Here is a 22851-nt window from a genome sequence, read left to right as displayed (position 1 = left end):
CCTTTTCGCCCAGTTTCCATTTCACTTATTACATCTTCCAGTCCTGATGAAAGACCACCCAGCTGAAACGTTTACCCTGTTCCTCTCTCCACAGATGCTGCCAGATTAGTTTTTCAGCACTTCCAGTTTTCTTGGCAGATTTCCAGCATCTAGATGATTTTATTTTTATTTCCTGTCTGGGACGGTCGGATATAGAATCTACAGGACAGAACATGGCCCGGGTTCCTGCACCTCAGCAGCCTCCTCCCACCTCACCTCACACAATCAACATATTCTCCATTCCCCTTTTTGAGTGCAGCGATACTATTCACCTCAACCACTCCCCACGGGAGCCAGTTATAAATTCTCATTGCTATCTTGGGAATAAACTTTCCCCTGCATTCCCAATTGGATTTATTTAGAACCTTTTGGTCTTGCCTGCTCTGTCAATGGAAACATTTTCTGCTCTGTTTTCTAAATTTTATAACCGTTTATGAGTTTCTCCCCGTTCTTGCACCTTGTCTATCTTATTGAAATCGTCAGCAGGTTAATTGTATTTCATCTCTCTGTTTACGGTTCAGACTTATCTCCTCAGCTACAAACCTTAAACCTCCAAATACTAAAATTGCTTACCATGCAACAATACTCGTGTGTTGCATTCAGTGACTCATCAGTGGGTTCTGTTCAACTGCCTTAAATAGAACCAGAGGATGAAGGGCTGAAGGTCGGGTAATGTGTAACAATATTCATCAGTGCAAGATCGATTTGCATTTCAGTAGCACCTTTTTTTTTGCCACCTCAGGGTGCCCCAACGCGTTTTCCAGCCAATGAGGTAGCTTTGAAATGAAGCCACTCTTGTGATGTGGGAAACGCAGCAGCTCATCTGCGGACAGCAAGATCCCACAAATAGCACTGACATAAGCGACCAATTAACCTGTTTTAACACAACAACTTACATTTCCGGAGCATCTTTAAATTAACGAAACATTCCAAAGCTTATGAAGAGCCAGGAATATTTTTTACTGCTTTGACAAAGAGTCATCTGGACTGGAAACGTCAGCTCTTTTCTCTCCTTACAGACGCTGCCAGACCTGTTGAAATTTTCCAGTGTTTTATTGTTTTCTTAATGTTGATTATTTCAGAAATATAGCATTGATTATAAGAATGTGAGTTCCACCTTATCTAGAATCTTTCTGTTGCCAGGCACGTGCAAGAGAATGATTCTCATTCATCAACATAATCTCACAAGTGACCTTACAACCGTAACTTCCCCCACTGCCCATCAAAAGAAAACGATGGGATGTCCTGATGAAAGGCACCAGGAAAATACGAATGCTTCTGTTGATCTCAATGTTGCAGCGGTCTCTGTGCAGATTGGAATGAAGATGTTCAGTCAGTGGTATGGCCACAATGTCGCAGTCGCGTTGTTCAGTCTAGCATCGCCCCCCCGCCCCCCCCCCCTCCCCCAACCCGGCTCCGAACCTTTAGTAACACAAGTTTCCCTTGCAATGATAAGTGAAGATGAGATTGCATTCTCTAAAAGCTGTGTTACAGTAATGCATTGCGTTACCTCCGAGCATTTTCCACTCTGGGGGGAAAATATGATTGTAATGTCGTTTGCAAGATTATGTAGAGGAATAAGAATCATTACATTCCACGTGCAAACAGCGAGATTCTAGATTAGGTGGAATTTAAAGTGGGTGAGAATAATTAGTACCTTCTTCCAGGTAGAGTTTCCGTTTTCGGCTGGATGCCTCTAATCTGATAGTTTATTTCATTTTTAACACTTCGTGTTTCTTTTCTGATGTTGAAACCTCATTCGCCTGTAAATAGCGTCACCCACACCAAGCTCTCAATTCCCATGTCAGAATTCGCTTTCTGTTAACGTGGCATCTATTTCGAACCTGCGACCACATCCACACACTGACCCAATTTCGAATTCCACATCCATCACTCTTCCTCTGCCTCACAAGCGAACCCCTGGGAGGGGGGACTTTCAGAGACATACAGGTAATGCACGTGGAGTAATGGCAAGGAGTTTATTGGAGACATGAGAAGGAACGGGGAGATTTGTATATTTATGGAATAATTATTCTCTAATGTTCCCACCTGCAATAGCATCTTGCTTGTTTATTCATTCTCGGCATATGTGGGCAGCATTGGATGGGACAATATTTATTACCCATCCCTAACAGCCATCTTCCTAAATCACTGCAGTCAGTGTGGTGTTAGGGAGTGAGTTCCAGGGTTTTGGATTTTCTCCAGGGGAGGTAAAGAAGTCCTTTATTTAACTCACCTCCTAACTCCCCAAAGCCTGTTCATCTCTGCAAGGCGTAAATCAGGAGTGTGATGGAATACTCTCTGCTTGCCTGGATGGGTGCAGCTCCAACAACACTCAAGGAGCTTGACACCATCCAGGACAAAACAGCCCGCTTGATTGGCACCCCATCCACCACCTTCAACATTCAATCTCTCCACCACCAATGCATAGTAGCAGCCATGTGTACCGTCTACAAGATGCACTGCAGCATTTCACCAAGGCTCCTTCAACAACACCTTCCAAACCTATAACCCTTACCACCACCTGGAGGCACCCTCCAAGACACTTATCATTCCGATTGGAAATATATCACTGTTTTTGGCTGTCGCAGGATTAAAATCCTGGAATTCCCTCCTCACAGCACTGTGGTTGTACCTACATCACATGGATTAATGCAAACTGTTCAAGATGGCTCACCATCACCTTCTTGAGGGTAGTTAGAGACCAGCAAAAAATGCTGGTCTAGCCAGCAACATTGAAATCTCATGGAAGAATCTCATAAGAAAAGCTTTCAGCAGGAAAGTTAACATTAAAAGTGTGAGATTAAATGCACTGGTGTCCAAATGCATTCTACTTTGCCATAAGTGAGGTTGAACCTTACACCAAGTTATTGGATTTTTGATGTGAACCTGTCTTTACTGAAACACCTCTCCCTGTCTTTTCCTTCTCAATATTGAATGGTCAGGAATGTATGTGATTGCCTCCTAATTAATGCTTACTGATTAAGGGAAGATTATGCATGTTTCTGAATGGTTTTACAGAGAGACTGGAGAAGCTGAGGTTACTCTCCACTGGACAGAGAAGGTTAAGGGAATGTTTAAAATCACTAAGAGTTTGGAGGGTGAAATGATTTCCAGTGGCAGGAGGCTCAGTAGCCAGGGGAGACACACAGCTCTGATGAAGGGTCATCTAGACTTGAAACATTGGGTCTATTCTCTCTCTACAGATGCTGTCAGGCTTGCTGACATTTTCCAGCATTTTCTGTTTTTGTTTCAGATTCCAGCATTCACAGTATTTTGCTTTTAACAGAGTACATTTACACAGCGAGTTATGGTATGGACTGCGCAGACTAAACAGACAGTGGAAGCAGATTCAATTAGAAGTTTCAAACAGGAATTGGATGGATCCTGGGAAAGGAAAGTTTACAGGGACATTGGAAAAGAGCAGGGGAGTGGGCCTAGTTGGACAACTTTTACTAAAGAGACAGGACAGTCACAATGGGCTCCTTCTGTACTGCTGGATTCTCTGATCTGATAATCTCTTGCATTGGGTTCCAGTTTGGAAGTATGTGATCTGCTATCCAACTCATCAAATTGCATAATGTACATTCCATAAATCCTAAACCTCAAGTAGGAAAAAATTCCAACACCTTCCAGAAAGGAAAAAGAAAATCTTTATTTGTTTCTATGTTTTACATGAGAATAGCTAGATTTTATCCAAAAGTATCATTTCTTATATAAATATACACAAAAATAAGCAACATTGTCAAACAATTCATGGAATGTGAACAATTTAATCAAATAAATAGATTAATCTTAATATTATTAAACAACAGGTAAAACTGACAATTCCAAAAACATTGTAGTCACTCTCAGTTGGGATTATTTTTTGGAGTGTGCTTGCCTGAGTTTTGTCTTCGACACAAGATACCAAATACACTCCAAAAAATACAACTACCCTCACATACACAGACAGAAATCGGTGCAAACCTGGTCTTATAATTAGAAGCTTAACAAGTGCAATTTAATCATCCGTTTCCAGAATATGATAAATAAGATACAAAAAGACATTTTTAGAAGTTACTGCAATACAGATAGAGATTCAGAGTGCCATTTTAACATCCTTGCAAACATTCACGATAGCACAGAGCCCACAGTAATAATTGATCATCTGATACACTTTTTACAGGTCGGGGGTAATGGGAATAATTAGTGCTTTGTGCAAAAAAACCCCATGCGCAGTCTCATGCTATTCCAGTGCATTGCTAGCTTCTCCCTGTGGAGAGTATCAGATCACAAGCTGGGAATCTGCAGAGTTTCCTTTGATACACGGACAGAGAGCTGTAGTAACTCGCTAGACGGAACAGTGTGGTCGATCTTGTTGATGTAGAAAACAGTAACAAATTTCAGAGGAAAATAACTTTTGCAACAGCACAATGTTGTTTAGCAAGAACTGCTGAAGTGGTAACACATTATTTAAAAGCTTCACTTCCTGAGTACTGATGGTTGAGTTCCACCTTATCAAACGTACATCGTTTCGATTGTTAAACCACTTCATAGGAATAATGGAATAGAATGAGTCTATTTAGAGGTGTTTACCTACAATTACTGAGGTGGTTAATGCACCCTTTCAAATACAATACTTTGTGCGGACAATAAGAATACTGTTATTTTCACTATGTTTTCAAATGTTCTGAAGGTGAGATAGTTTAATGACTATAATGATGTTCCTTTCACATTAGAATTCAGCTTGCTGTCTGCACTGAGGTACTCCTGAACTTTCCTTCACTGCTAGCTCACCCATATTCACCCCTCCCTTTAAACTTGTTCATGGTTTGTTTCATGCAAAAGCCGCTGAGGCAAGAAGACGAGGACAGGCAGTTGAGACGATGTTCACTCCTCAGTGGCTTTGCCCCTGTGCTGTTAGCTTGTGGTTTTCTGTTTACAAGCTCCAGCCTGCTGCCTTTACACAGGATGCATTTATCAACCATCTCAAGTCAGCGCTTGAAATCAGTCCTTGCTAAAAAGTGTTCATCACAAAATCCGGTGAAGCAAAATACGCTGCCACCCTCACCAAAAAAAACGGGTATTTAAAGGGAGGGAAGGAGGGAGAGTTGTTTAAATAAGCATTTTGAACACAATCAATAATGATTCTGAAATGAGAGTGCAGGTCAGCCAGAAGTGCGTGTACCAAACGGCCAATTGCAGGTCTGGGCCAAAGATTAACACTAACTGGTAAAAGCTGGTCTGAAATATCACTGAGTATTGACTGAAGCAACAGATATTTCAGTATCGGTTTCTTGCACGTGTTATCAAGGGGAGAATCCGTGTGAGCAAATGTGTAGGAGTTTGAGGAACTGTTCTCACTTTCTTGCAACTTTTTTTTAGGATGCTGATCTATAAGATCGGTAATTTTTCTATGTAAATCTTAAAAAAAAGAAAGGGATTTCCATCAGTACATGGGACCACTGGCCATGAAAGGAGTAAATCAGGAGTGTTGAAGAGTTGGATTATTTTGTTGTTGATTGTAAAACTGTGAAATGTTGCAGATTCCTCTGGGAGAACTCTGGCAGAGAGCAGCTAAAAGCAATGAAGCCACTGGCAAAAGCCCTCAACTTAGGGAAACGGAATCAATTTTCTTTCTGACAGCAGACTCTAATCAAAGCTGAAAAATGCCAAAGTAAGTGGCTCTGTCATAACTGAGCAGAGCTTTTTCAGTAACAGTTACAAACAGCTTGTCTCCTGTCTTCAACTCAAACACTCCTCCTTGATTGACCGAGTTGAAACTCGCTGTTTGCTTTTTGTCCACTGGTGTTTTGGATGCTTTCATTAGTAGAGTCGCTTGACCCTGTACTCTTTGCAGATAGACGTATTGAAGAAATGGAACATTGGATGCGCTGCTAGTCTTGTTAGTGGATAGTCGGAAACTAACCTGACAATACACATAGTAAAATCCAGGCTGGGTAATAACTAGCTTACCACTGGTGTAGTTTATATTGTGAGTAAAAGCGGGAAACCCTTTGGCCATCCATTGTTTTATAGGTTCTCCTTTGTTACCAGGAAAGGCAGAATCTAAAGAAAGGGAAGAAAATCAACAATTATCAAAGCCTCACAGATTGGCAGTGGGTGAATGTAGTATGTTATTTAACACATGGAATAAAGTTGCAGGCTGCTGACCAGAACCCCAAAAAACAAACACTCTGAAATGTTTGACTTTTTTTGTACTTATTCTTGTCCAAAACCTTGATTGTTAAATGCCAACTAACACAAGAGTGAATTCAACTATGATTTCAGCTGTCTCACAATCACAGAATTGTTATGCTGCAGGAGGCCATTTGGTCCATCCTGCCTATACTGGTTCTCCAAATGAGCATCATGATTTCATGCCATTCTCCTGCCTTTTCCCCGTACCCCCTGCACATTGTTTCTATTCAAATCATCATCTAATGCCCTCTCGAATGCCTCAATTGAACTTGCCTGCACCACACTCCCAGACAGCGCATTCCAGGCCCCAACCACTGGCAGGGTGAAAAAGGTTTTTCTCACATCACATTTTCTTCTTTTGCAAATCACTTTAAATCTGTGCCTTCTCATTCTAGATCCTTTTATGAGCAGAAACAGTTTCTTTTTATCTACTCTGTTCAGCCCCGTCATGATTTTGAACATCTCTATCAAATCTCCTCTCAGCTGCCCTCTCTCCAAGGAGAACAGTCCCAACCTCTCCAATATATCCACATAATTGAAGTTTCTCATCCCTGGTACCGTTCTTGTAAACCTCTTCTGCACTCTCTCCAATGCATTCACATCCTTCCTGCACCCAGAACTGTGCACACTATTCCAGCTGGGGTCTAGCTAATGTCTTGTATAAGTTCAGCCTAACCTCCCTCCTCTTGTACTCTGTGTTCCTATTAATAAAGTGCAGAATACTATCTGCTTTATTAACTGCTTTCTCCACCTGTCCTGCCACCTTCAATGATCTCCGCACAGATACACCCAGCTTGCTCTGCTCCTGTATCCTCTTTAAGAATTTACCCCTTATTTTCTATTATCTCTCCATGTTCTTCAGTCCAGTTGTACCAGAGGAGAATTCAGGAGGCCACTGATATAGGAACAGAGCAGGCCATTTAGCCCATCAAGTTTGTTCCACCATTTAGCTCCAACATAAATATTCTTCTTTAGTGTATATTCCCATTCGCAAAAAGGTCATTGTAACGTGTTAGGTTCACAATAATTGAAATGATTAAATCACATTTATGTCATGCCTTTCTCATCCTCAGAATATACCAGAGCCAGTGAGTTCTTTTTAAAATGTGATCAGTGTTGTCACATGAGTGAATGCTGTAGTCCAAAGAATGCACAGCAAGATCCCACAAGGCACAACTAATCAATTAATCAGTATGGACAGTATTCATTTAAGGAATACTGGCGGGTAGAAAACTAAGCAAATCTCCCTGCTTTCAAATAGTGTGTTGGGATCTTTCATGTTCATTTGAACAGATGTTTAATGCTTCAGCTAAAAGGCTACACCTTTCCACCAATGCAGCACTCCCTCAGTGTCACAATGAAATATCAGCCAACATGATGTGCTTGAGAGCAGGAATACAATTTGAAGTCCCAGCTTCCTGGTTCAGAGGCAGGGACCCTAGGAATGATTTTCCATATGGAGATGCAGTTCCCAAGTGTTGGCAGACAGACAATAATTGTTCCCTCAGAGAAATGAGGCCTGTATTTATCCAGAGACTATGACAATCTCAATGGACTATTCAACTCCAGAGGCATCATAGCCAAATCTCCCACAATTTCACTCAGAATCGATACTGCTTGCTTTACTGTAGAGGATATTGGACAGAAATTGAGAGTTGGAATCCTGTTTACGTAGAAACTAGAAGCAGGTGCAGGCCATGTGGCCCTTTGAGCCCACTCCGCCATTCATTTCGATCAGGACTGATCATCAAATTCAATATCCTGATTCGTCCCTTCCCCCCATATCCTTTGATCCCTTTAGCCCCAAAAGATATATCTAATATCTTCTTCAAATCACACAATGTTTTCGTTTTAACTACTTTCTGTGGGAGTGAATTCCACAATTTACCACTCTCTGGGTGAAGAAATTTCTCCTCACCTCAGTTCTAAAATGTTTACCCCTTATCTTCAAACTATGACCACTAGTTCTGGATTCCCCCACTGTTGGGAACATTCTTTCTCAACCTAAGCTGTCTAACCCTGTTAGAATTTTATAAGTTTCCACGAGATCCCTTCTCACACTTCTAAATTCCAATGAATACAATCCTAACCAACTTAGTCTCTCCTCACATGACAGACCTGTCATCACAGGAATCAGCCCGGTAAACCTTTGCTGTACTCTCTCTATAGAAAGGACATCCTTCCTCAGGTAAGGACACCAAAACTGCACACAGTATTCCAGATGTGGCCTCACCAATACAACATACAACACACAGCGCCAGGGACCCGGGTTCGATTCTCGGCTTGACTCACTGTCTGTGCAGAGTCTGCATGTTCTCCCCGTGTCTGCATGTGTTTCCTCCCACAGTCTGAAATACGTGCTGGTTTAGGTGCATTAGCCATGCTAAATCCTCCCTCAGTGTACCCGAACAAGCGCCAGAGTGTGGCGATTTGGGATTTTCACAGTAACTTCATTGGAATGTTTACTTTAAAACACCCCTATCCCTATACTTCAATCCTCTTGCCCTGAAGGCCAACATACCATTTGCTTTCTTTACTGCCTGCTGTACCTGCACACTTACTTACAGCGACTGATGCATGAAGACACCAAGGTCTTGCTGAGTATCCATCTCTGTCGATTTACACTCATTCTGATACTAATCTGCCTTCCTGTTTTTGCTACCAAAGTGTATAACCTCATACTTGTCCACATCTGCCATGCAGATGTCCATGCAGCCTGTCCAAATCACGTTGAAGCATGTCTGCATCCTCCTCACAGCTCATCCTGTTATTGAGCTTTGTATCATCTATAAATTTGCTATTATCTGCCTCTTCTGTTGACCCAGGAGTATTTCAGCCAATGACAGGAGCTGCACAATTGCCTTTGCTGGGATTGGTTAAGTCAGTGCTGATCACCCTGGATGATGAGTGTTACATCCTCAGTTTTGCCTGGGAGCCAATGACAATCAAGTGCAGAATATAGAGGGTGTAGGAGTTAAGAAAGAGGCACAAAGGGGATATGAGATTGCTTTGGCAGACAAGGTAAAGGAGAATCCAAAGAGCTTCTACAAATACACAAGAATAACTAGGGAGAGAGTAGGGCCCCTTAAGGATCAACAAGGTCATGTATGTGCAGATCCACAAGAGATGGATCTGCACATCCTAAATGAAAATTTCTCATTAGTATTCACTGTTGAGAAAAGCATGGATGTTAGGGAACTTGGGGAAATAAACAGTGACACCTTAAGGAGTGTACATATTACAGAGAAAGAGGTGCTGGAAGTCTTAAAGTGCGGCAAGGTAGGGAAATCCCTGGGACCAGATGAAGTGTAACCCAGGACACTGTGGGAAGCTGGGGAGGAATTTGCAGGTCTCGTAGCAGAGATATTTGAATCATCGATACTCACAAGTGAGGTGCCTGAAGATTGGAGGGTGGCTTTGTTTAAAAAGGGCTGCAGAGAAAAGCCTGAATACTATAGGCCGGTGACTTCACATCTGTAGTGGGTAAGTTATTAGAAGGTATTTTGACAGACAGGATCTGCAGTTAGGGTCAGTCAGCATGGCTTTGTGAGTGGAAAATCATGTCTCACAAATTTGATTGAGTTTTTTGAAGGGATAACTAAAAAGGTAGATGAAGGCAGTGTAGTTGATGTTGTCTATATAGATTTTAGCAAGCCTTTGACAAGGTACCACATGGTAGGTTGTTGCATAAGGCAAACTCTCACGGCACCGAAGGCAAGGTAGCCAAATGGAAACAAAATTGGCTTGTTGACAGAAGACAGAGAGTGGTTATAGAGGGTTGTTTTTCAAACTGGAGACCTGTGACCAGCAGTGTGCCTCTGGGATCAGTGCTGGGTCCACTGTTAGAATCATAGATTCATAGAATCCCTACAGTGCAGAAGGAGGTCATTCGGCCCACCGAGTTTGCACCGATCACAGTCCCACCCAGGCCTTATTCCCATAACCCCTCATACTTACCCTGCTAATCCCCCTGACACTGAGGAGCAATTTAGCATGGCCAATCAATCTAACCTGCACTTCCTTGGACCGTGGGAGGAAACTGTAGCACCCAGAAGAAACCCACGCAGACACAGGAGAATGTGCAGACTCCACACAGATACTGACCCAAGCCGGGAATTGAACCTGGGACCCTGGTGCTGTGAGGCAGCAGTGCTAACCATTGTGCCACCGTGCCGCGGTTATTTGTCATTTATATCAATGATTTGGATGAGAATTTAGTAGGTATAGTTAGTAAGTTTGCAGATGACACCAAGATTGGTGGCACAGTGACCAATGAAGATTATCTGGGTTATCTAGGGGTCTTGATCAATTGGACCAGTGGGCTGATGAATGGCAGATGGAGTTTCAATTAGATAAATGCAAGATGATGCATTTTGGTCGATTGAATCAGGGCAGGAATCACTCACTAATGGTAGGGCTTTGGGGAGACTTACAGGGCAAAGAGACTTAGGCGTGCAGGTTCATAGCTCCTTTAAAGTGGAGGGGCAGGTGGATGTAGTGGTGAAGAAGGCATTCAGCAAGCTTGGTTTCATTGATCAGAACACTGAATACAGGAGTTGGGGCGTCTTGTTGAAGTTGTACAAGACATTAGTAAAGCCACACTTGGAATACTGTGTACAGTTCTGGTCACCCTAATATCGAAAGAATATTATTACACTAGATAAAATGCAGAAAAGATTTACTAGCTGCTATCAGGGCTTGATGGTTTGAGTTAAAAATAGAGGGAGAATAGACTGGAACATTTTTCTCTGGAGCACAGGAGGGAGACTTAGGGGTGATCTTATACGGTCTATAAAATAATGAAGGGCATAGATCAGCTAGATAGTCAACATCTTTTCCCAATGGTCGGGGAGTCTAAAACTAGAGGGCGTAGGTTTGTGAGTGGGCAGAGATACTAAAGGGTCAAGAGGGCCAACTTTTTCACATAGAGGTTGGTGAGTGTCTGGAACAAGCTGCCAGAGGTAGTACTAGAGGCAGGTTCAATCCTGTCTTTTAAAAAGCATTTAGACATGGGTAAGATAGGTATTTAGGGAAATGAGCCAAACGCAAGCAATTGGGACTAGCTTAGGGGTTAAAGGGGTTGCATTGACAAGTTGGGCCAAAGGGCCTGTTTCCATGCTGTAAACCTCTATGATTCTAATTGAAGGTGGAGCAGTGAATAGGTGGAGTCTGAGAATTATTGTCCTGAAACCATAAATGATGGGATCACAAATTTCACAGTTTCATATTTTCTGTCTTTTAAAAGTTACCTTTCAGAAACTGACAATTGTGGTTCTATTGGGCCCAAACTCTGAGGCCATCTATGCCATGGATGGATTTTACAACAGTCTTGGAGTCTGGAGTTGGTCATTTCTGATCATTGAAGCAGTTCCATTGGTCCCAATTGTCTAAGGATTTCCACCTGGATGGGGAGGGGTGAGGGAGGAGTGTGAGGGAGGAGCATGGGGAAGGAGTGGGTGAGATAGGGGAGGAGCTGGGGCAATGGGGAGCGGCAAACATCATTTATCCCTCTGAAAGGGATCACGTGGGAGAGGAAACAAGATGCAGGGAGACAATGGAATTGCTCTCTGTCCCACCTCATGCTGCCTGAGCTGGATATCATGTGGCCATTTCAGCCACGAGCAATAAATAGCCCAGGGACGAAACTGGTGGTAAATCAATGGAATTTGGCAATCTGAGTCAGAGATCCCAGGGGCTCAGGTGTGAAAGAAGAAAGGTTTTCTCAGTACAGTAAACTCATCTGAGGTCATGGCTGAGGTTATTGCTGTCTAACAGCGGAGACAAAAACATGACTTACACCTCACACTCTACTTAACCCAAGAATACGCAACACTCAGACTGGCCTAAAAATGCACTCCACTGACATTCTCCATCTGAACAGCACAAAAATACTTCTGTGAGGAAAATCCCTCCACATTTCCTCCACTTTCAACAGGAACAGAATTCTAAGGTTACAAATGGTTTTCATTCAAAAACACAATCAGTTTAAATTCAGTTCAAGATATTAAACAACTTCCCATGACCCTGTCTGTATGCACATGCTCTGGGATCTATCCAAGCCCTAGGATTTGTCCGTGCTCTGGGATCCACCCATGCTTTGAGATCTGCCTGTGCCCTGGGATCTGTCTGTGCTCTGGGAACTGTTCATACTCTGGGATCTATCCATGCTCTGGGATCTGTCTGTGCTCTGGGATCTACCCTTGCTTTGGGATCTGTCCATGCTCTGGGAACTGCCCATGCTCTGAGATCTACCCATGCTCTGGGATCTGCCCATGCTCTGGGATCTATCCATGCTCTGGGATCTGCCCATGTTCTGGGATCTATCCATGCTCTGGGATCTATCCGTGCTCTGGGATCTGCCCATGTTCTGGGATCTATCCATGCTCTGGGATCTGTCCATGCTCTGGGATCTGTCCGTGTTCTGGGATTTGCCTGTGCTCTGGGATCTACCTGTGCTCTGAGATCTGCAGGTGCACAGGAAATAATGGGAGGTGGAACTGGGAGTGACTTTCTTATTCCTGGTGTCATAAAATCCCACCTTTTATTCCTTCCACAGGACATGGGCATCTCTGGCTAGGACAGCTTTTATTGCCCATCCCTAACTACCCCTTGAGAAGGTGATAGTGAGCTGCCTTCTTGAACCCACTGCAGTCCATGTGGTGTTGGTACACCCACAGTGCCGTTAGGGAGGGAGTGCCGGGATTTTGACCCAGTGACAGTGAGGGAATGGCAATATATTTCCAAGTCAGGGTGCTGAATGGCTTGGAAGGGAACTTCTATCTGGTGGTGTTCCCATGTATCTGCAGTCCTTATCCTTCTAGATAGTAGTGATCGTGGGTTTGGAAGGTGCTGTCTATGGAGCAGTGGTGACTCCCTGCAGTACATCTTGTCGATGGTACACATGGCTGCCGCTGTGCATCAATGTGGAATGAGTGAATGTTGAAGGTGGTAGAATGGATGCCAATTAAGTAAGCTGCTTTGCCCTGGATGGTGTTGAACTTCTTGAATATTGTTGGAGCTGCACTCATCCAGGCAAGTGGGATGTATCCCAACACACTTCTGACTTGATGTGGAGATATTGGCATTGGACTGGGGTAGGCACATTAAGAAGTCTTGCAACACCAGGTTAAAGTTCAACAGGTTGATTTGGAATCAAAAAAATTTGGATCACCATTCCACTCACCTGACGAAGGGGCAGCGTTCCGAAAGCTCATGATTCCAAGTAAACCTGTTGGACTTTAATCTGGTGTTGTGAGACTTCTTACTGTGCACTGCTGATTTGTGCCTTGTAGAGGGTAGAGAGTTTTTGGAGAGTCTGGAGATGAGTTACTTTCCACAGAATCTTGCACACCTCTATTAAATCCCCCCTCAGTCTCCTTTGCTCCAAGGAGAACAACCCAAGCTTCTCAGTTAACTAATTTCACCCTGCAATCACTCTGGTCAATCTCCTCTGCACTTCTCAAAGACACGCACATCCTTCCCAAAGTGTGGTCACCAGAACTGGATGCGATCTCTCATTGGAGCCTAACCAGAGCTGTATAAAGATTCAGCATCACTTCCCTGTTTTTGTACTCAATGGGTGGGATTTTGTGGCCTCGCTCAACCTGAGACCAGAAAATCCCACCTGAGGTAAATGGACCTTCCCATTGTCCATCCCTCGCTCATTCTGATTCTGGTGGTGAAAGGGGTGGTAGAATTCCAGCGAATGCCTCTATTGATGAAGTCCAAGATGCCTTATGGTATGCTAATCACTATATCAATATGTCCTATCAAGATCAAAGATCAATGGACATGAACTTCTTGAATCCTCTGTCTCTGTACACTCTTTCAAAATTCACTCTATTTTGCCTCTTCCTATCCCTTCTGCCAAAAAGCTTCACCTCACATTTTTCTATATTAAAATCTATCAGCCACAAAATCTGCCCATTCTGTTAGCCAATCTATGAACTGTCATTGTCAATTACTATCATCCTCACTTTTGCCAGTCCTCTCAGCAATATAAAATATTCCAGTATCCAAGTTATTGTTCATATCAGAAAGAACAGTGATTCTCAAACTGACCCTGGGGAAACAGCATATCCTCCAGTCAACACTCCTGCTTATAATCCTGCTGATGCTGTACATATCCAGCTGTATGTATCCAGCTGTATGTATCCAGCTGTATGTATCCAGCTGTGTGTATCCGCCTGTGTGTATCCAGCTATATGTATCCAGCTGTATATATCCTGATGTATGTATCCAGCTGTATGTATCCAGCTGTGTGTATCCGCCTGTGTATCCAGCTATATGTATCCAGCTGTATATATCCTGATGTATGTATCCAGCTGTATGTATCCAGATGTACATATCCAGCTGTGTGTATCCACCTGTGTGTCCAGCTGTATGTATCCAGATGTATGTATTCAGCTTTATGTATCCAGCTGTATCTATCCAGCTGTGTGTATCCACCTATGTGTATCTAGCTGTATGTACCCACCTGTGTGTATCCAGCTGTGTGCATACAGCTGTATGTATCCAGATGTATGTATTCAGCTGTATGTATCCAGCTGTGTGTATCCACCTGTGTGTATCCAGCTGTATGCACCCACCTGTGTGTATCCAGCTGTGTGCATACAGCTGTATGTATCCAGCTGTGTGCATACAGCTGTATGTATCTCGCTGTATGTATCTAGCTACAGATGTGATTGCTGATCACGTATGGAGTGTGTTATTACATCAATCATATACATATTAAATTATTTTGATTTAATACATTTCTAACTAGATTACATGATGTAGAAAGAAATGCAAGCGGGTTTCCCAGAAGGACAGCAGCCAGATATATTAAATCATAAGATATAAAATATAATAGCACCGGCCTGCAATGTATTAGAAATGTTACATTCCTGTGCATTTCATTTATAAATCCCTGGCTTTATATTTAGAACACACAATTCCCATGTAAACTTGTCACAGTTCAGTTCCACTCGTGATGGTGAAACAATCTTTCAAACAATCCTTGGATCTTACCTGGTGTATTCTCAGCTCTGTCCGTAGCAATGAGATGGGCGGCAGTACGGCGAGGGTTGTTGATGCTGTGAATCATCGTAGGTGATTTAGGGTGGTCACCTAAACATCAAGATAAACAACATTGAAGGAATCTTTAAAACAGTGTCACACATGAGACGACAGTATATTATATATAACTTGCCTTTCCATAGCGCCTTTCACATCCTTAGCCAAAGAATTTTACAACCGAAGTACCTGAAGTGTATTCATTGTTATAGTGCAGGAAATGCAGCAGCCAATATGTACACAGCAAGATCCCATGAACAACAATATGATAATGACCAGATTATCTGTATTAGCAATGTTGTTTCAGGGATTAACTATTGAGGAGACACCAGGGATAACTCCTCTGCTCCTCTTCAAATAGCATCCATCTGAAAGGGATGGTAGGGTCACAGTTTAATGTGTTATTAGAAAGTGCAACAGCCTTTCCCTGTTGTGTCAGCGTAGATGTTTTCAAGTTTTTTGAGTGCAGTTTGAACCCATACTGTCTGGCTCACAGGAGAGGGAGAGTAAAGGCTGCAATTGTCATTATAATATGTCACTTTGTCACCACAAAGAACTAGAAAGGAAGTTAGAAGGAAGCAAGATACTGAGCTACAATGAATGCAGGAGCGAATACCAATGAAGTATTTTGGAGCGTAAGAGATGAGATCTCAGTGTCAGCTGATGTGATGGTAGATTCTGCTCCACATGTGAAACTTTGCAAATTTGGCAGGAAAGCAGTCTGCACTCTCTCTTTCTCCAGGAACTCAAAAATAACTGGCCGCTCCTATCACTAAGAGTCTTCCTCAGCCTGACTATTTAACAATCCAAAACTGTGAAAGTTTTGGCCTTGGAGAGGTCAGTATTCTGGACTCAGCTGCGTAGAAGAATCAGGCAGACTTTCAATGTTTACTCTGTTTTGCCCTCTGCCATTGCTGCATAGCTGCTGAGTTTTCCAGCATTTTCTGCTTTCATTAGCTCGGACTGAGCCCTCCTTCATTTTGTAACAAGCAGCCCCATGAATCTTTAAGGGGATAAAGTACATGTTTAGGAACAGACATTTAGGATTGAGTGTTTGGACAAAGGTGTGCAAAGCAAATTTAATACCTTAATGAACTGAAGCCCAGTTCTGCAGAATGTGAACCAGAATGCAGAAATGTGTCAGAGTAAAGCACAAAAAGCTGTTGTCAGAATAATGCAAACAGAACTAAACTATACTAAACCATGCTAATTTATACTAAACCACACTAACTTATACTAAACCATGCTAACTTATACTAAACTATTCTAAACCATGCTAACTTATACTAAACCATGCCAATTTATACTAAACTATACTAAACCATGCTAACTTTTACTAAATCATGTTAACTTATACTAATGATGTAGAGATGCTGGCATTGGACTGGGGTAAACACAGTAAGAAGTCTGACAACACCAGATTTAAGTGCAGCCAGTTCATTTGATAGTAATCCCACAAGCTTTCGGAAACGGTGTTCCTTCGTCAGGTGTGTGGAAGGTTCTGATCAGAGAAAGGCATATAAAGACACACACAGTTTATAGAGTACTAATTCTATTTTTTATTCTAATCAGTATTTTGCATTCTATCAGTATATCAGTAGTTTGCATTGTAATCAGTATTCTGTAAATACTGTGAGACTTCTTACTGAACTTATACTAAACCATGCTTACTTATACTAAACTGTACTAACCTGTACCAAATTATACTGAACTATACTAAACTATACTGATACATAAACAATTATATGAAACTATATGAAATCAAACTAAACTATACTAAACGACACTAAATTAAGACACTGAAGTCTATAATTTAGTCAGTCTATTTATTAGCACAATGTCCCACTAAAACAGGGAAAGATTCAACATTTTACACACATATTTGTGAAGTAACTTATTAGGGTTTATGGTTATTGGGTATGGTAGCTTAATTATTAAAGTGGTGGATTAAACTCTTGGAGATGATTATTCAGATCCATCTTGACAAGGTATGAAATTATATTTAAGATGCTGCTGAAAGTAACTGCTGACCTTGCCCTGTCTGACTTTGTGCATGAACCTTAACTGCTTCCAGAGTATCAGGGGCAGACCTTAAAACTGCCTTACTGCTGCTACTCACAGCCCGCTAACAAACTGAAAATTACTGTACAGTCTATGAGCAATCCAACAGGGCAGAAAGGATCTATAACAAGAATGTGTGGAGCCCTCTCATTAACCTGGGACACACCACATCACACATTAACCAGACTACTGTAATACAGCAATTTTATGGTTTGTCAAACTTTCTTCGCTTTGGATTTGACTGTGGTAGAAATGCAAATGTTGATTGCCACTGCGCGTGCTGAGCACTGAGTGCGATGGGCCACACAGCCACATCTCAATGTAAACGAGCAGAAAGAATCGTCTAACAGGGAGATCAAAGGAGGTTTCAGAACCCCATTCAAAGCAGCAACTCGCTGGCTTTAACTTTAGCTGATGAGTAATTGTGGAATAACTGGCTGTTGCAATCAACTATTGTAGCTTTTAGAGAATAGTTACATTGCTACATAGGGTATAGTGGTGGAATGAATATTCTAATGATCTGGAGATTCAAATCACATTGCGACAGCCTTAGATCGTGGATTTGGTTACAATAAAACAGTTCAAAATGGGACCGCGTGAAAAGTCAAATGTTTCATGAATGTGTTGCAATGCCAAGGAAGCAAAGACAATCTGTGCTGCTTTTTGTTTGTAACCCACTCACCACTGGGCAAGTCACTCACTTATATCAAACTCAGGGTGGTGAGGGAGAAGCATTCGCTGTGATACCCCACAAAGCAACACTGCATCACGGAGTATTGGCTTTTGAAATCAACCACTGATTTGTATGGTCAATACAGAAAAGCTGAAATGTGCAACATGTGACCATTGCCAGCTGGTTACCCAGGCTGCAATATAGCACCCAAAGAAAGGATATTATTAAACTAGAAAATGTGCAGAAAAGATTTACTAGGATGCTACCAGGACTTGATGGTTTGAGTTATAAGGAGAGGCTGGATAGATTGGGACTTTTTTCTCTGGAGCGTAGAGGGATGAGGGGTGATCTTATAGAGGATAATAAAATTATGAGGGGCATAGATCAGCTAAATGTCAATATCTTTTCCCAAAGGTTGGGGAGTCTAAAACTAGAGGGCATAGGTTTAAAGGTGAGAGGGGAGAGCTACAAAAGGGTCCAGAGGGGCAATTTTTTCACACAGAGGATGGTGAATATCTGGACCGAGCTGCCAGAGGTAGTAATAGAGACAAAATTGTTCAAAGACAAAATTGTACCTGCCTCTATTACTATCTCTGACAGCTCATTCCAGACACTCAGCACTCTCTGTATGAAAAAATTGCCCCTCTGGACTCTTCTGTATCACTCCCCTCTCAACTTAAACATATGCCCTCTAGTTTTAGGCCACCCTACCTTTGGGAAAAGATATTGACTATCTAGCTGATCTATGCTCCTCATTATTTTGTAGACTTCTCTAAGATCACCCCTTAGCCTTCTACGCTCCAGAGAAAGAAGTCCCAGTCTATCCAACCTCTCCTCATAACTCAAACCATTAAGTCGTGGGAGCATCCTTGTAAATCTTTTCTGCACTCTTTCTAGTTTAAGAGTATCCTTTCGATAAGAGGTTGACCAGAACTGTAACAGTATTCCAACTGTGGCCTTACCAATCTCTTATACAACTTCAACAAGACATCCCAACTCCTGTATTCAATGTTCTGATCAATGAAACCAAGCAAGCCGAATGCCTTCTTTACCATTCTGTCCACCTGTGACTCCACTTTCAAGGAGCTATGAACCTGTACCCCTGGGTCTCTTTGTTTTATAGCTCTCCCCAACGCCCCACCACTAACTGAGTAAGTCCTGTCCTGGTTCGATCTACCAAAACACATCATCTTGCATTTATCTAAATTAAAATCCATCTGCCATTCATCAGCCCACTGGCCCAATTGATCAAGATCCTGTTGCAATCCTAGATAACCACCTTCACTGTCCACTACGCCACCAATCTTGGCATCATCTGCAAAGTTACTAACCACACCTCCTATATTCTTATTCAAATCGTTAATATAAATGACAAATAACAATGGACCCAGCACTGATCCCTGAGGCACACTACTGGTCACAGTCCTCCAGTTAAAAAACAGCTCTCTACAACCATCTTCTGGCTTCTGTCGTCAAGCCAATACACTGAGTAATACACAGTGATATAATTCCATGCAGTTGTCAATCCATATTTTAATGCCAGTTGTCTCTTTGACTTTGACATGACTAATTCATTCACAAAGCATCCATATTCTCCACCAGATCACAGTGAGATTACTTTATATAAAATTCAATATCTAAATTGAACATTTCTAAAAATGTTATCTTAGACATCAGAAATAAATGAGCAGAGAAGTTGTCAGTTTGGTGTGCTATACTTTCTGTAGTCTCCTTTGTGAAGCTTGTGTGAATATAATTAATGAAGGTGATTTTGAGTTGTTAAATACCTATCTGTTTCTGTACTTTTGGAACTTCATTGCCATGTAGCCTTTCTTCAGTGTTGTTGGCTTGGTACTGAAAAGGAGAGACAATCACACAGTTAGCATTGTGAAGATCACAACATACAGAGCCAGAGTGGAGGCCATTCAGCCCATCAACCTCACTGCATTCAGCCTGTCTCAATCCATTTATCATTTTTTTTCCTGTTCCTACTGTTCAGAGTTTACCACTTTCTTTTTCAATCTTTCCTTAAAAGGAAACTAAAGATTTGAAACATTTGTGCAAATCCTCACATTCTCCCATCCTGACAGAGATGTGGATCTACCCTGCATGTGCGGAGTGTGCTGCATTTATATAGAACCTACTGTACCTCAGGATGATATCCTGAATGGAACAGCATGAATCTCCAGCTGCTGGGTGATTTTGGTGAAATTAGTTGAAGAAGAAATGTTGAGGGCTCTTCTTCCATTGGCCATTAATGTCCAGCTCAGAAGAACATCTTAGCCCAAGAAGAACACCTCTGACTGTGCAGCATTCCCTCAGCACTGCGCTGCAGTGCCAGTCTGCATTCTGTACAATTTACAGACTGCTCCCACTCAGTACCATTTCTTCTTAGCAACAACGTTTATAGAATATTTAAAGAAGATTAAATCAAATAAAAATGTTTGCTGTCGTTGGAGCATGTGTTGGCATTACAGCTTCTCAGGCCCAACAACTCAATAGTGAACACATTATTTTGCTATTTCTCTCTGTACTTCTTTTTAAATTTTATTTATTAGTGCCACAATAAGGCTTACATTACCACTGCAATGAAGTTACTGTGAAAATCCCTGAGTCACAGGCTGGCACCTGTTCGGGTGCACTGAGGGAGAATTTAGCATGGCCAATGCACCCAACCAGCATGTGGGCGGAAACCAGAGCGCCCGGAGGAAACCCACGCAGACAACGTGCAGACTTCGCACAGACTGTAACCAAAGCCGGGAATTGAACCTGGTTCCCTGGCGCTGTGAGGCCAGTAAAAAGTCTGACAACACCAGGTTTTAGTCCAACCGATTTATTTGAGGCAGCAATGCTAACTCACTGTGCCACCATACCACCCTTCACAATTACAAAGAACAGAGAAAATTACAGCACAGGAACAGGCTCTTCGGCCCTCCAAGCCTGCACCGACCACGCTGCTTGTCTAAACTAAAACCTCCTACCCTTCTGATGACCATACCCCTCTATTCCCATCCTATTCATGTATGTGTCCAGATGCGTCTTAAAAGTCACAATTGCTACGGACCCCATATTTTTGCAAACATGTTGATTGATTTAAATGCTGTTACTGAGTGTCTATTCCAGTAATCTCTCCGAGCTGATTGCTGATTAACTTTTCTCCAAGTCTCTGAATCTAAGTTATTGTTTAGAATGCTGGCCAGCTCCCACTAGCCAATCTTGAAAAGCAGAATCAAGCCTTTCTGTTTTTGTGGTTGACCTAGTTTTAACAAACATAGTTAGACATCAAACGACCAACAAAGTTAACACATTCATGAAACCATCTTTAATAAATAGGTCATTTCCAATGTCTGGAAAGAACATTTCTATCTTAGCGATGAAATTCCTGGTTGAACAGGTTTACTGAGTAAAGTCTTTACCTGTTGGAGCAGATACTGCAGTTGGGGCGTTTTACCATCACAAACAAGTTGCTTCTGGTCAATTTCACATTTTTTAATAATTTGCAGGAACATATAGTCTGGATCTAAGTTCACAACTTCCTGAACCTTTTGGAGATAACGAAAGAGTGTGAAATATCGCAGGCAGCTTGAAAGGGTTTGAAAGCAATTACATCAGTTACATTTCATATGAATTAACCCCCCCACCCCATAGTAACTAATTGATTTCTGAATGCAATCTTGAAAGAACATTCCAGAATAGCCAGACTTATAGAAGCTCCCTCCTCACTAATGTCAACTAATCAGGAGGACACAGTAATCTTTTTGGTAACTCCATAATGGAGCTGTATTCTGCTTTTATTAACTGCCCCTCATCCAGCCATGGTTAAATTTACTCTTCAGTTTTTATTGATGATTTCCTTTAGATTCTGAATAAAATCCTATTGCTCCCTGCTGAGTTCTGAAAAATCCCATAATAATACGATAATTTAGCTTGTGCATTCCTCTGAATTTAAAATACATATTAATATCCAGTCCAATATAGCAGACAAATAAAAGGGGGCACAAAGTGACCCAAGAACACCAGAATTAATAAAAATTGAATTCATTCTAAAGACATCAACATTGGACTGAGGATCTGGGTAAAAATAGCTCCTTCTGTTTCACTCACCTTGTCGAGTTTCATTGAAAAGTAGACATACAGTAAAGCACTAGTGACCATGTGTCCCAGCAATAAAGCAGCGATCAAGTAGATTAACACTCGCACAGATACAGAGGGCTGCTGTTCGCAAGCCTTCCGCCGCTCAGTTAACCTGTTTGACGTTTCGTTCATGTTATCAATGAATGCAGACACCGTTAACACAGTCCCCTCTGTCACTCTGCAGTTACCAGATCGCAGCATTCAATCTTTTGTCATCTCACACCTTTCAGGAAACTGAAGTTATACTGCACCTTGCTTCAAACCCCACGCTTCCTGCATGGAAAGTATGTCTCGCCTTTGTCAGGGTTGCAGAGAAATGTGTACCAGCAAAACCAACCCTCTTCCTTTCATCCTCAACCAGACTTTCCCCCCTTTCCTGGACAAAGTAAAATGAGAGGTCTTGCCCTAGTTGCAACTTTAATCCAGAAAGCCAGTTTTATTGTTTGAAGAGAATTGTCACAAGAGTTAATCTTTCGATCGATTCGCATTTCCTGTATGAACTATTTATTTTTTTTCGAACACAGCTCTTGCAAACTGTTTGCAAAGTTATTCCTTTCGTCTTTGCCTGAGAGAGCTTCGCTTCCAAACTTAATTCCATGCAGTTTTCCTTTTCAGTCTTGGTGATGTAGCAAGCGTTGAAAATGCGCAGTTTAAGAATCCAATATTTCAAAGTGTCAAGCAGTTTTGTGCATCGCCTTCATTCGAGT

At 42.0% G+C, this 22851-nt stretch overlaps 1 protein-coding gene across 1 annotated transcript; it reads right to left on the bottom strand.

Annotated features, from left to right (window-relative positions):
- Positions 1-3729: 3729 nt before the first annotated feature.
- Positions 3730-22438, bottom strand: LOC145342696 (CD40 ligand-like). The gene is made up of 5 exons (XM_080188257.1): positions 22115-22438; positions 21427-21552; positions 19798-19864; positions 15232-15330; positions 3730-6090 (listed from the first exon to the last, which is right to left on the bottom strand). Exons 1-5 carry the CDS (start codon positions 22343-22345, stop codon positions 5678-5680), a joined length of 936 nt encoding a protein of 311 aa, XP_080044383.1. The 5' UTR covers positions 22346-22438; the 3' UTR covers positions 3730-5677.
- Between the last annotated feature and the right edge of the window lie 413 nt (positions 22439-22851).

Source organism: Carcharhinus amblyrhynchos, chromosome 4, assembly GCF_965287045.1.
Source record: "Carcharhinus amblyrhynchos chromosome 4, sCarAmb.v2.hapA, whole genome shotgun sequence".
In the NCBI taxonomy this organism is placed as follows: Eukaryota; Metazoa; Chordata; class Chondrichthyes; order Carcharhiniformes; family Carcharhinidae; genus Carcharhinus; species Carcharhinus amblyrhynchos.
Note: the sequence above shows the minus strand (reverse complement) of the source record. Positions and strands in the feature narration are given on the sequence as shown.